Source organism: Andrographis paniculata, unplaced genomic scaffold, assembly GCF_009805555.1.
Source record: "Andrographis paniculata isolate CXL003 unplaced genomic scaffold, ASM980555v1 Contig66END, whole genome shotgun sequence".
NCBI lineage: Eukaryota > Viridiplantae > Streptophyta > Magnoliopsida > Lamiales > Acanthaceae > Andrographis > Andrographis paniculata.
In genome coordinates, this window is record NW_026137602.1 from 4,523,649 (window position 1) to 4,538,215 (window position 14,567).

The 14,567-nt window shown below is 32.0% G+C and overlaps 3 protein-coding genes across 4 annotated transcripts; 1 reads left to right on the forward strand and 2 right to left on the reverse strand.

Annotated features, from left to right (window-relative positions):
• Positions 1 to 2,284: 2,284 nt before the first annotated feature.
• On the reverse strand, positions 2,285 to 5,101 carry LOC127263183 (inositol oxygenase 1-like). 2 transcript variants are annotated; one of them, XM_051292201.1, is made up of 11 exons: positions 4,906 to 5,101; positions 4,555 to 4,657; positions 3,947 to 4,028; positions 3,652 to 3,856; positions 3,470 to 3,541; positions 3,339 to 3,391; positions 3,121 to 3,243; positions 2,977 to 3,046; positions 2,807 to 2,885; positions 2,627 to 2,708; positions 2,285 to 2,531 (listed from the first exon to the last, which is right to left on the reverse strand). In XM_051292201.1, the coding sequence occupies exons 1-11, from the start codon at positions 4,934 to 4,936 to the stop codon at positions 2,505 to 2,507; spliced, it is 927 nt and encodes a 308-aa protein (XP_051148158.1). In that variant the 5' UTR covers positions 4,937 to 5,101; the 3' UTR covers positions 2,285 to 2,504. The 2 variants fall into 2 exon arrangements, with proteins under 2 accessions (XP_051148158.1, XP_051148159.1); XM_051292202.1 differs by having other exon boundaries at positions 3,470 to 3,529; positions 4,906 to 5,099.
• A 4,777-nt stretch (positions 5,102 to 9,878) lies between these two features.
• LOC127262725 (uncharacterized) lies at positions 9,879 to 11,667 on the forward strand. Its single transcript, XM_051291519.1, has one exon. It carries the CDS (start codon positions 10,433 to 10,435, stop codon positions 11,327 to 11,329), a length of 897 nt encoding a protein of 298 aa, XP_051147476.1. The 5' UTR covers positions 9,879 to 10,432; the 3' UTR covers positions 11,330 to 11,667.
• Positions 11,668 to 13,439: 1,772 nt separating this feature from the next.
• On the reverse strand, positions 13,440 to 14,378 carry LOC127262777 (transcription factor bHLH87-like). Its single transcript, XM_051291589.1, has one exon. It carries the CDS (start codon positions 14,376 to 14,378, stop codon positions 13,467 to 13,469), a length of 912 nt encoding a protein of 303 aa, XP_051147546.1. The 3' UTR covers positions 13,440 to 13,466.
• Between the last annotated feature and the right edge of the window lie 189 nt (positions 14,379 to 14,567).

A 14,567-nucleotide genomic window follows, 5' to 3' on the forward strand; every position in this document is an offset into this window, starting at 1 on the left:
TTCTGTCGGTGGTGTTACCCTAAATCACCCATTTAACCATATTTCTATTATTATTATTATTATTATTATTATTATTGACTTGGGTCAATGACAACTATATATATTACTCCCTCCGTCCAGTATACCAAATTCACATTGCCGTTTATGTCCGTCCCATGTACCATGTCACTTTTCTTTTTTGAAAAATAATTACACACTTTAATCTCATTTTAAACTTATTAATTTTATTTTTTTAAAATTTTAATTAAACTAATTAGTTATCTTAATCTTAATTTATAATTATTTATATTATAAGATAATTATTTTCACTAATACATTCTTAATTATATACTAATTACACCCCTCCTAAACTAAAACTACCGTATTTACAGTGTAGCAGACACCGTACATGGGAAGGAGAGACTATATAATAATTTATATTATTATTATTATTATTATTATGTATATATGAGAGTGCAAAGTCAATGACAGATAAGACTAATACAAAATCTCAACTAAATGAAAAGCATCCACCCATTGGATGATAATGATATATTCAACAACCTACTGTTCCATTTTATGTAATTTAACTATTAACACATTATAATATAAATATTCTCTTATTATATTATAATTAATTAGTTATATTATAATTAATAATTCTAATCGTCGACTCTGATTAAAAATAATTTAATATGTTCACAATCAATAGAGAGCAAAAGTATAAAATAGTCTCTTTTTTTTTACATGAGAATCTGCAGTCGCTACCCGAAAATATGCACCCGTAAATCCTGGTCAAACCTAATACCCTGCGAACTAGGCTCGACAAACAAGTCACATTAGGCCATGACTTCACGGTGATAAGTCCACCTCCATTCAAATTCAAATTTTCATTTTTAGTTCTATTAAGTTGATGGACTTTTTTGAATTGGACTAAAAAAAAGAAGTTGAATTAGAATATTTTTAATTTTTGCTCATCAATAGTTAGCACGTTTTTCTGATTAATTTTATATAACTTAAACGGACCCCAAACTATAAAAAATATTTTAGAAATTATTATTATTATTATTATTATTATTATTATTATTATTATTATTATATACTCGAATTTAATAGAATGACCTGAAGCCGAGGCTTGCCGTCGTTCTCAGATCGGCTCCTCCAGCCTGGAATCCACGCCGTGCTGCTGTCGGATAAACAGTGTCCGAATTTCACATAATAAATAAAATATTAATTTACCATTATTATTATTATTATTATTATTAATAATGCAACATTTATCTTGAAGGTTGAGATTTGTTTGATTTAGATTTTAATTTAAATAATATTTTTAAAAAAATAATAATAGTTATCTTTTTCTTCTATAATAAAAAAAATACAAAGATGATAGTATAATTTTTTTTTTCAAAAAAATAAACATACTTTGAATGACAAAAAAATATATTTTATTAAAAATCTAATGGATGGAATAATATTAATACATTTTAAAAAATGTAAAAAATTTATAGCAAAAAATGTTAAAACTCTTAACGGTTTGTTCACCAAACTAATTTTATATGAACAATTATTTATATTTAATATAAAAAAATACATTCATCAAATAAACAAGTGGTGTAAGTAAGAAATAGTCGTAAAATCATGATTTCACACCTTCAAGTCATGATTCAACTAGTACGGCTGCGGTTCCCAAGCTCTATAAAAAAATAAAATATATTCAACCAAAAAGGCATTGACAAAATTTGAGCGCAAATTAGTGTAGGATTTTTGCTAACTCAAACAAGGACCACATTTTCGATAAATATTAGGCAAAATTGTCCATTACTCCCTTGTGATTTCAAAAGTCAGCGTAAATTCTCCTTTACATTAAAAATTGCGTGACGTCCCCTTACACTTTAAAAAATATTGCATGTAACCACTTTGTGGTTTCGATACTCAGCATAAATCCCCATTTTACTTTAAAAAATCCCTACGCTCACTTATATTTTAAAAAATATTGCATAAAATCCCCTTACCATGCAAAATATATAGATAGAAAATCATCTTCACGAGAAAAGTTTTATGGTGGTAGGATTTCATACAACGTAGTATCATGCAATTTTTAAAATACAGACATTTTACGAAACCAAATTTTACCTAAATATTATTATATTACATATCATAATATAATATACACTCAACACTATTCAATATTCATTCACCAATTTCTTTTTTTTTAAGTTCACCACACAATAAATAAATATATATATATATATATATATCCAATCCACATTAACCACTCACCTCTGCGCTACACATGACAACACCATTTAAACAACAAACAAATTAAATGCCAGAAATCAATACAACTACAACACAACCACAACAGTAACACTAACTGTAGCAGCTATTATTATTATTATTATTATTATTATTTAATAGTAGAAATCCATATATATATATATATATCTATGCAACATTGCCCCTCACTCATCCAAGATCCTACACAACTTCCTTTCTTTCCAGCACTGCCATTTTCAAAGACTCCCTCACCACCTCAGCTTTCCAGGAAAATACTGCACCCATACAAAATAATTAATTTATTTTTTGGAATGAATTAATTAATTAATTGATAATTGAATTTTGTGTCATTGCTTCAAACTTTTGTTACCTTGTCAATCAGGGAAAGGTAATATGGCTTCACTTTCTCCACATCAATCCTCACCTTGCTCTTGCTATACAAATCATACTTGCTGCACATTCCAGATTTTTATCAATAATTAAACACACACATGCATATGAATTTGAGTTTCGGCGAAAATTTTTAAACACAGAAAGTGACTGTATTTACTTGAAGATCTGAAGCCACTTGAGATCCATTTTGTCCTGATCATTCATCAAATGTTTGTATGCTCCTGCCTTGTGTAATGCTGCAAATGTAATGTGTTCATAATATATATATATATTATATGTATGTGTGTTTGGAGTTACCATAAAAAGAGTATGTGTGTTTGGAGTTACCATAAAAAGAGTGGTATCTGATGATGAAAAGCCCAGCTGAAGGCAGTGTTGTCTTGTTCTCCTTGGCAACCTAGAGTGTCTTTGTATTACATCTTTATGATTTTAAAATGTAGAATTAAGTTTGGCGAATGTAGTAGTATTTACCAAGTACATATAGTCGTCGTGCCCCCATGACATGAGCACCTTGTCAAGGCCACAACCCTCTGAATAAATTCCATATTTTGTGTTGAGCGCAGGGTTTTTGTAGTCAGGATTCTCTTCGAAATGCTGCACCAACAAATCAATTTGTTATAATGAGCTTCAGAACGTATACCTAAAATCATGTCAAGAAAATGGATTTTAAATTTGGGGAGAAATAAGACCTTGTGATGCACAATGGATTCATCAAATGCACATCCAACAGGATATGTGTCCCCTGCAAAGCATTATAAATTACAGACCTGACTCACAAATTCTGAACATTCAGTTGTGTTGTATATCTGAACTTTCTTACCTACAACAGCCCATTGAGGGAGTTCCCCGAAGTCTGGATGCAGAAGGACCTTCCCAAGATCTAAACAAAAATCTAAAAACATAAGAATAGTAATATATACACCACAACTACAGTAATTACTAATTAGCAAGATAGTTTTATTCAAGATCATCAAGAAATTATAAAAAAATAAAAAATCACACCATGAATGAGGCCAGTCAAATGAAGCCAATCCTCATCAGGGTAGTCTCTCCTGATGGCTTCAGCAGTCTGCAGCAAGTGCTCGATCTGAGGCTCATCCAAGTCAGGATCACTCTCATCAACAACATTGTTAAGGAGTTCACAACATTCCCATATGCTCATTTCGATCTTGTCCAGTTTCCCATATTCCTCCCTCATTTTCCTCACCTGTAATCCATGCACTTCCAATCACTAAAATCTTTTTGGGAAAATAAGGAAATAAAAAGAAACCATGTCATAATCTGAAATAAAACTTACAAAATCAACAGTTTGATTAATGTGATTGATCCTGTAGAAATTTTCAACACCTTGCCGCCTTTCACTTTCAGCATCATAATCCCTGTGTTGCAATCACAGAAGTAATTAATCAGAAATTTTGAAAAAGGATTTGGCCAGCGAATCAATAAAAATTAAAATAACTAATTGAAAACTAGTTCATTGGTCTTCATGCAAATAGGATCTTGAATGGAGCAGGAATCATCAAACTCTATAACTGATTAAAGGTTAAACTATAACATATATTGAAATATCCCATAATACTGATCTTGACTATGAAAGACCCTAAAGCAATTAATTGTGGAAATTCGTGATCATGGGTGAATCAAATATGACGACTGACAGGGAAAAGAGATCAGTAACAAAATTTCATGGTTCTATGTTTTTCTGGATGGATGTAATCTGACAAATTCTGTTCCAATCATCAAGGAGCCAGCCGTGTGCATAAATCATCAGTCCAAAATCCAATTCAACGACTATTGATGCTTTAATATAAGATATATATATATATATATAACTAATAATTAACAAAGTTCTAAGTGCACAATGAATTGAAACGTTATCAAGTACTTATGAAAGTAGAAAAACACCTAAAGTTATGGCCAAAAGAATTGGCATGGGGCACCACAAATCCTCCATCCAAAACCAAATCCTTTTCATTCCCGGGAATCTCCTTCGCCTCAACTTCACCTCCTGATTTCCATACAAAGATTAGCAAAAGGACAAACAATAAAGGAAATCAACACCTCCTTAATAAACGAAAGCTACACCAAAACCTCAATTACGAAAGCCTCTGCCCTAAAAAAACATCGAACAAAATAACCTCAATCTCAATAAACAGAACAAAACAAAACAACCATAGCTATTCATAAACCCAAACCCGATCCACAAACCAACTACAAAAACCAAAAATCATCACAAAAAAACAACATTAAATTTACCAAAACCAGGCTGCTCTACGGCGATAGTCATCGTATCGGAAAACACCGGATCTGCAGAACTCGAGACGACAACGAAGAAGAAGAATATTCAATCGATTCTGGCATTATGCAGAACAAGAATGTGCGTATTTATAACCGCCGGAAAGTCCTTCCCTGAGAATTCGGAGGCAACGAGTCCTTTCCTGAAAATTTTCTCTCTTTTATACCTTCCTTTCTTAAAAAGTACGTATAATCTTTGTGTATCAATCTACGAGATTACGGTAACGGTAACGGAGTCGGTAATCCCGTAACGGCGTGGTCTGCACGTGACTCAGCACCGCGTTGGATTGGTGGGCCCAGATGACGTGTATCACCGTCATAGATTACGACTAATTTTCCTGTGAAGAGGTAGGAGAAGATTGAGGGCCGGGACTCGAGAGTTTTGTGAGTCCAGTAAGGGGTCTCAGCGGCTGTGGAGATTTCGGGAGTTCGGGTCCTGGGAGTTGGAGATTGAAATATATCTGGATAAAGTTTAATTGTAGGGATTGGTAGTAGATTAATCTTTTTCACATGAAGTAAGTGTAATTATGGATAAGATTTAGGTATTTAATTAATTTAATTTACTTATTTATTTGTTACTACTATATAAAGAAGATGTAGTTTGGATATAGATTTTTATTTGCTGTATGTGCTTTTTTGTCAATTTTGTGGCCACAAAAAATAATAATTTATAACATTTGAGTACATATGTTGGAAGATATTTCAGATCAACTGGTTTGGCTATTTTTCTTCCTCCATCCTACTCACATACCGTGTCTGCTACAGATATTTTAGGAGACATATAATTAGTATATAATTAAAAATATATTAGTAAAAATAATTATGATATAATATAAATAATTATAAATTAAAATTAAGATAACTAATTAGTTTAAAATTTTAAAAAATAAATTAAAAAGTTTAAAATGAGATTAAAGTGTATAATTATTTTCCAAAAAAGAAAGTGACATGATACGTGGGACGGATAGAAACGACAATGTAGACATGGTATGTGGGACGGAGGGAGTATTTTGTTTGTTCTTTGTTATTTAATTCTATATATTACTCAATCCGTCCAAGCTAAAAGTATATAATTATTTTTGGTGCGGAGATTAAAGAATAATAATATTTTAATTATAGTGGGTCGGTAAAAGTAGTAAAATGATATTTTTGCCCTTACTTTTGTGGTATAAAAGTAATGATGTGATGCAAAGTATGAGTATTTGTGGAAAAAATTGAGTATTTAATAAAATGATTACTTTGTCATTGGACGTTCCAAAATAGAAATATGCATGCTTTCTAACTGGACGGAGGGAGAATTTGTTATATATAACAACCATTGATATATTTTTTATTTTAGTGAATGAAACTAATTTTAATTTAAAATATACTATTAGTTTAGTCACTATTATTAACTATTATTATCAATTTATTAAATTTTTTATTGTGGTAAATATTAAATATTTTGTCACTAATGGAATGGAAAAGGTTTTTTTTTTTTTTTAATTAAATAACAATTAAATACAATACTTCGAATAATAATTATATATATATATATTTTTAAAAAATATATTGAGTAAATAATAACAAATGTATTAAGAATATGACCGGCTAAATTCAAAACAACAGTCAAGTCAGACTATTTGTATTCCTTTACAGGATTTGAATTTCACATTTTAGATTTAAAACTATATATATATATATTGAACTAAATTAAATAAATATTTTATAAATAATAAATAAAATAAATATAAATATTTAGTTTAATAATTTATAGAGAAATTTTATGAATGGCATGAAATCAAATCTAAACCAAAGAAAAACAAATATAGTTTGTTTAATTGTAATTTAATTTTAAATAATATTTAAAAAATAATAATAATAAAATGATCTACTTAAAGCATATAAAAATGATTAAATTTAATTTTTAATGAAATTAGTAGTAAGGTGGGGAAAGGATAAGCATTAGTAGAGATGTCGGTGCAGTGCGCCATGCGGAATGTAGTAATAATAAATTAGGACACGTCATCAGATTCAGATTCAATACCAAAAAAGACAACCCGTGCAGTGTTCAACGGCGTGGATGACCTTCTAACCGTTTATTTATAGCAACTGCAGTTTTCAACGGCTAGGATTGCTCCACACAATCCACCCCAAGTTATGACTCATCCTATATGTGTTGATTTTTGGTTGTGTATAAAATTTATTCATTTATTTATATTATCATATAGGCGACCGCGGATATAATAATGAATTTTATAAATATGTTATTTTTTTATTATTTGTTGAATTTAATTTAGGTATAATTTATTTATAATAGATAATTGTTTGTATTTATAATTTTATAATTTTTATTTTAATAAATAATAACGAATTTATTACTACTTTTCTAATTATTACATTACACTATTATCAACATTGTACTTTCGCGTCCCAAATTTCTGCAACAATTTTTTTTTTTTTCAAATTCACTGCAATATTTTTAAATTTAGATATAATTAATAATAATTTTATACATATATTAATATACACTTCACTTTATCCCATCATATCACTCAAATAAAAAAAATAAATAATCATTTTTTTCTTCAATCCCATCATTAATATCCAAATTATCTCAAATTATCATACTTAATACTCCCCGCCTAAATTCCTATGCCAAATACAAATGTTGCACAGTGTTTGGGACGGAGAGAGTATTACTTTTCAATATTAGATAATAAAAGATAACATCAGATATAACATCCATGATATAGTCTTATACATTAAATATTATACTCCCACTGTTCCAAAAAAAATATCTTATTGAAAGTTGACACAATAATTAAGGAATAATAATATTTAATTGAAAGTGAGTATAAAATAGAAAGTAAAAGACTAAAATACTCTTATTTTTTGAATGATTTTTAAAAGTAGGTTAAAGTAATAATTAGGGATAGTTTAGAAAAATATGAATAATTTTTTTATAAAGTGTGGACCACGATTACTAAATAAGGAAACAAGACAATTGTTTTAGAACGGACGAAAATGAAAAAACAAAACAACTCTATTGAAACGGAGGGAATAATTGATTTTAAGATGATAAATACTTCATAAGTTCATCAAAATTATATTACTATTTTTTTTTTCTATAGATCATAAGCTAAATTTATACAGAATTTATTTATATTAAACAATTATATCCATTAATATTTTTATTATCATTATTTTAACAAATAATAACAAATTTGTTTCTATTTATTCTACTAATCCACTATATTTTTATTTAATAAATTTTATATAATACTTACCCATTTTCTTTTACTTAATTAACTTTAATATTATAATAATAATAATATATTATTATTTTATTTTTTATCCAATCAAAGCTACATAATTTTAGCTAATAGAAAAAATATATTCATACAATTGCAGACTATTTTTCTAGCAAGAACAAAAAATGTCATATTTTAAAATATTAACTATTTGGGCTATTATGTCCAAAAAACATGTTTCAATTCAAATAGATTTAACATAGGATTGAGTTTTTTCTTTTTTTTAAAAAATAAAGTATGTGTTAAAATATATTTAGAATCAATATATTATATTTATGATAATTATTTTATTCTTTATCTTATCTAGACAATTTGTATATCACTATAAATATGTACGAATTCTTATAATTGAAATAAATAATTTTGTTTTTATATTTTAATATGGTATCATAACCAAATTCTCTCCGGGTATATCCATAACCCGTTATATCTCATATATTTTTATATTTTATTGATGTATCTTCTTCTATCAACGGTCATGCTATTATTTTCATGTTGTATCCGTCTTTGCTACTTCGATCTTCACAGATAGAGTTCTACTTTCGACTCTAATGCTGTTGAGAGTCATGTTTTTTACTCTAGCTCTATAGAGTGAGCGAGTCTTGTTTCCGACTCTAGCTCTGTTGTGAGCGAGCGAACGTGTCCTGTTTCCGACTCTAGCTCTATAGAGTGAGCGAGTCATGTTTCCGACTCTAGCTCTGTTGTGAGCGAGCAAGTCCTGTTTCCGACTCTAGCTCTATAGAGTGAGTGAGTCATGTTTTCGACTCTAGTTCCGTTGTGAATGAACGAGTCTTGTTTCCAACTTTAAAGGGGTTGAGAGTTTTGCTTCTGACTCTGATCCAGTGGATGGCTACACTACCTTTAACCAATTTTGGTGAATTGAAGATCTCAGCTATATATTTTTCAGTCACTTCTGAAAAACTCAAGTTTGTTCGATCATATCTTGAGTTTGAGGAAGTGTGTTAAAATATATTTAGAAACAATATATTATTTTTATGGTAGTTATCTTATTTAAGACATTTGTAGGATTCTTTGTCTTATTTAAACGATTTGTATATCACTGTAAATATGTACAAATTCTTATAATTGAAATATAAAATTTCAATTTCATATTATAACATTATAAAACCACAAAATTTATTTTATGCTATAGAAAATAAATCATCAAATCAAGAACACAAATAATGATGATTTGTGGCTTTCAATGGCAAAATAGGGAAAAAAAAATTGAATCTTAACAACTATACATATTCCGTAACAACAATAAAGTTTTCTATACATTGTATTGATTCACAAAGATGATATGTACATTGATGCAAAAATGGCTACTGAAATGTGTGGTACATATATGATTATTTTTATATTAGATTTAATTCGAATTATTTATAAATATTACAAATATTTTAGATTAAAATATAATTTACAATTTTAAATACTTGTTCGATTCAATTCAAATAAGAAAGTGTCCACCCCAGTAAAAATTAGACAATCAATACATTGAACCTTTTTTTTTATATATAAAAAAATCAAAAATCAAAAACGACTTTAGGCTTAATTGACTTCGTAATAAATGCGCTTTCTAAAACTGTAGTGTAATTTTTAATTTTGGTTGAAACAGAGCACCTGAGGCCAGTAGATTCTTTCTAAATTTGGACCTGTTCTTTGATGGAAGCTGCTTTCTCCAACCATACGGGTCTCCAAGGACGACCGATTTTTCCCGCAAATTGAATTCGAATCAGGTTTCCAATCATCAATTTTAGTCTAATTGATTACGATAGGAAGCTGTGAGTAAGAATTTTGATCGAATGTTTTTCCAATGATATGATCAATTTTGTTGGAGGTCGGAGGGTTTCAATTCCGATGCAAATGTTTGTTCTTTTCTCTTGTTTTTTCATGAGGTGAGCCATATTTGTATGATGAATTCTACATGGAATAAGTCACGAAATTCGTCTTCAATTGGGTACGTGTCAGCTTCATGTTTGTTGATTGTTGCCGATGAAGGATTTTTGCGGTGGTATCCTTCGCTAGGGTTTCCAGGTCTGCGATGAAATTTTATTTAGGGAAATATCCTGTTGCCACACTAAACTTCGAGTTACGTTGAGAATTCATCACCATTCGTCTTCTCGTTCACTAAAAGAGCATATGTATGTATATATTGGTGGGAAGAGGAACGATTGGCTTATCGTGTTTCCACGATGAAGAGTTCTTCAAACGAGTTTCCACAGAGAGATAAAGATGAACAAGTGACACAGAAACCAGCGCAGAGCACAGTTACATGCGTGTATCAGACTCATATTGCTGGTTCTTGGCGCAGTGTGACTGTAATTTGGAGCAAGAACTTCATGAATTACTCTCTAACCATATCTGTGGAAAGCCTCGATCGTGGTCGAGTTTACATTTGCAAAATTGACCCTAAGCCTTGGCATTTTTGGGCCAGGAAAGGTTATAAGAGCTTTGTGGTTGATGGGAACCAAGTGGATGTCTATTGGGATTTCAGATCAGCAAAATTTTCTGGAAGTCCAGAGCCCTGTGCCGATTTTTATGTTGCTCTAGTTTCTAAACAAGAATTGGTACTATTGTTAGGAGACAATGAGAAAAAGGCCTACAAGAAAACAAAATCGAGCCCTGCGGTTATGCGTGCTGTAATGCTTTACAAGAAGGAACATGTGTTTGGAAAGAGAGCATTCCCCACAAGGGCGAAGTTTGATCAAACAAGACAGGAGCATGATATCGTTGTAGAATTCTTGATCTCAGGGTCTGGAGAACCCGAAATGCAGATTAGCGTAGACGGTACTGTGTTGATACACATTTGTAATTTGCAGTGGAAATTCAGGGGCAATGATACTGTACTAGTCGACAACCAACCGGTTCACGTATTCTGGGATGTGCATGCTTGGTTGTTCTCCCCCCCAGGATCAAGCCATGGTTTTTTCATCTTCACCCCCGGCACATCAGAAGCAGAAAGTGATGTAGGAGATAACATTCAAGATGAAGAAAGTGATTACGGCACCCATAGCAAGTGTTACTCGATACTAAGTAATTCAAACACCTCGCAGTTTTGTCTTTTTCTTTATGCTTGGAAGATTGAGTGAGGAAAAGCCATGGAACCCTAAAAAACGGTGCATCCTTATTACTTGTAAACAATTATTGTTGTGCCATTCAAGATAACGATGTTGGGGCATGCTTATTTAGTATACAAGCTGAGGCTTAGAATTGAAGAATCTGAATACGCGAAGTTTTTATCAGTGCTGACAATGAGACTAGTAAAGCCTGATTACATTTGTCAATACTGATTTATAACTCCAAATTTTCCGTTGAATTGTTTGAATCAATGGTGGGGTAAACAACACATACCCCTCCAATGCAATTTATGCATATGTATTCTTGTACTGCAGACAGATGTTAATGAGGTGATTTTTAGTTTTGTTTCTATTGCTTATTCAAGTTCTTTCGCATATTTCTCTGTCTGTTCAAAAAACTTGTCTAGTTTTGAGATTCCACTGCTCGTGCTTCGTGTTTGCCGTTGGTCTTCGGTTAAGGTGTGTCTCAATCCGGGTTGCTTCCTATGCAGTAGAGCGATGGCTTTACATCCTTAACTATGCAGTTTGCCTCTACAAGATGTGTCAAACTGAATTGAAGATCATTACCTGCTGATTGAGGTAAGCATTAAATGGTAACACGTATATGAATTTAAGCGCAGCTTTCCTCTATGTTATTGTAACTTATCAACATGATTCCAGACCCTTTTCGCACATTTCTTATGCTAGATGCCTGTACCATGATGATGTATGCTTATATATCTGTGATCTTTGTCAACATTGATGAGCATGTTTCTTTAGGTTTAGTCTATCCAAAACCTATCGATAATGGATATTGCTGTTGGGCTTGTGAGTGTTGGGTAGGTTATCGTGTTTGGCTAGTTATTACCATCATAACATGTCATTTTTCTAAACTGAAGTTGCTCAACTGCAAACTGTAGCTGAAAAAAAGGCCCAACATGGTCACCAAAACCTTTTGTTTCGATGGTTTGGATTATCAGAGACAAGTTGACAAAATCGACAATCTGAGCAATCTGAAGTGAGAAACACTATCAAATTTTAGTAAGGCAAGTAGCCACAGTATATAGCGACAACACAACGGCCTTGCCTTCTGAGGTCAAACATTCGTTTCTGAAGTGAGTAGCTGTAATTTGCTTGCACTATTTTTCATTCCAAGAAACTGTTTTTTATGCTGGATTTATTCATGTCCCCCCTTGCTATTTTGTGAGCTAACTATGATTAAAACTAGACGTATATCAGCAAGTTGGGCTGCAGAAAATGGTAAGCAAGAAAGCTATAGCATGTTCTTAGCATAATTACCGTATATTTTAGATTGAGGAATCTTAAGGGCGGGCGGGCAGGACCACTCACTGATAGTGTTCTAGTTAAAAGAATAGCTGGTTCCTACATTAGTACCGTAGTGTAATCAGGGCCGTCCCTGGACCCGGGCGAAAGGGGTGTCCGCCCAGGGTCCAATCTAAATTTGGGCCATTATTTATTTATGTTATATATAAATTATTTGACATTAATGTATTAATAGAAGAGCATGACTTGGTGGTTAAGTTCTATCTACATTATATTTTAGGAGTAGATTATTTATATATATTTAGGGATTTTTTATTTTTGTTTTAATTATTTTTTGCACTAAAAAAATAATAAATATTAGACAAAATTATTATTATTATTATTATTAGGCAAAATTATCAATAACTCCTTTATACTTTACGCAATTTGTAAAGTATATGAAAAATTTATGCTAAGTTTCGAAACTAAATCTATGCTAAAAAAATGTTTTTTTATTTATATTTTATTATAGGTAAAAAATATTATATATATATATATATTTAAGGACCCTGATTTTTATTTCGCCCCTGGCCCTTCGAAAGTCTGGAGCGGCCCTGAGTGTAATATAGTCTTTCTTTAAAAGCTTTAAATTATGTGTTACCGGCTTTATTTAACAACTCAAGTTCGATAGAGTATTGATTACATCATGGGCTTAAGGGAAGCCATCAGAAAAATATGATCTTGGCACTCCCGGATAAATCCACACCATTGTACACTATGGTGCAGATTGGATCCAAAAGACATATTTAGATTCGTCACTTTGTAGTCCTTGGAAAATAAGATTTGGAAATTACGAAATAAAAGTAATTCAACGAGTCCCTGCTTAATATGAAATTTTTATTCAACTCTAGGACATGTTAACTGGACTTTGATTTTGGATGGCAAATGTACCGAATGGTGAAAATGACAGGTTAACATTTCCAGGGAGATCAGTCACTGTTTGATCATTCATCTTGTGGCTGATGTCTTCGAGTGCCTCGGCCTGCGCTCTGAGGAACTTCAGGTAATTGGCAGCCTCATCCAGCATCGAGGCCATGTCCATTTTGCTTCCTCCAGGGACTAATCTCTGCAGGACCCGAATTCTCTCGCTTATCCTCTCTCTCCTCTGCCTGGCAGCCACCGTCTGAGGGTCATTTGATATCCTGACATTCTTCCTCCTTGGTTTCTCCTCAGACCCTATGGTAAAATTCACTGGCCTGAAAACAGCTGCCCTGTATATCATCTCTTTTGATTGTGAATTTGTTTGTGTTTCAGGATTGGACTGGAAATCGACGTTTGGTGATGGAATGATGTGGTTGTCCAATCTCGGCTTTTTGGGAATTGGATGGATTCCTGGATGACAGCCTGTGGCTGTATAGTTTTTTGGCCCTTGAAAATCTTGATTCCCTGGTGTATGTGATGGTGTTCTAGCCGTTTCCAGGGTATTCTTCGGGTTACCTGACAGCGACGACATGGATGGAACAGGGACGGGGACAGGGACAGGGACAGGTTCGAGGAAATTCCAGGGGCTTTTGCTGTCTGAGAAGAACCTGGAAATTCCATCATCAATCAGGGGTGGGGAGAAGCAGTTTGAGATTCCAGGGTCGAGGATTAAGGCATTGTTTGGATGAATTTCTTGTCCCCAGCTGGTAAGAACTACTCCTGACCTTAAATTCCATGGTGGAAACACACTGATATCTGAATTTGAATCTGGATATGCAGGGTTCTTCAGTGTCTCCTCATCTTCTTCACCATGCCTGTCCCAAACAAGACTTTCCATTTTTGTTTTCGATGATGGCGATCCCTGGTATGAACAAAACGAGTTCTTGTTCTTAATCTATCCAGGAAATTGAGATTCAATAAATTGGGAGATTTTGAAAAGCTCACCTGGTGGAGAATTTGATGAATTTGCTCCAAACACTGCACTTTGTGTCTGATGATTGGGGAAATATATGAAGAACTGAATTAT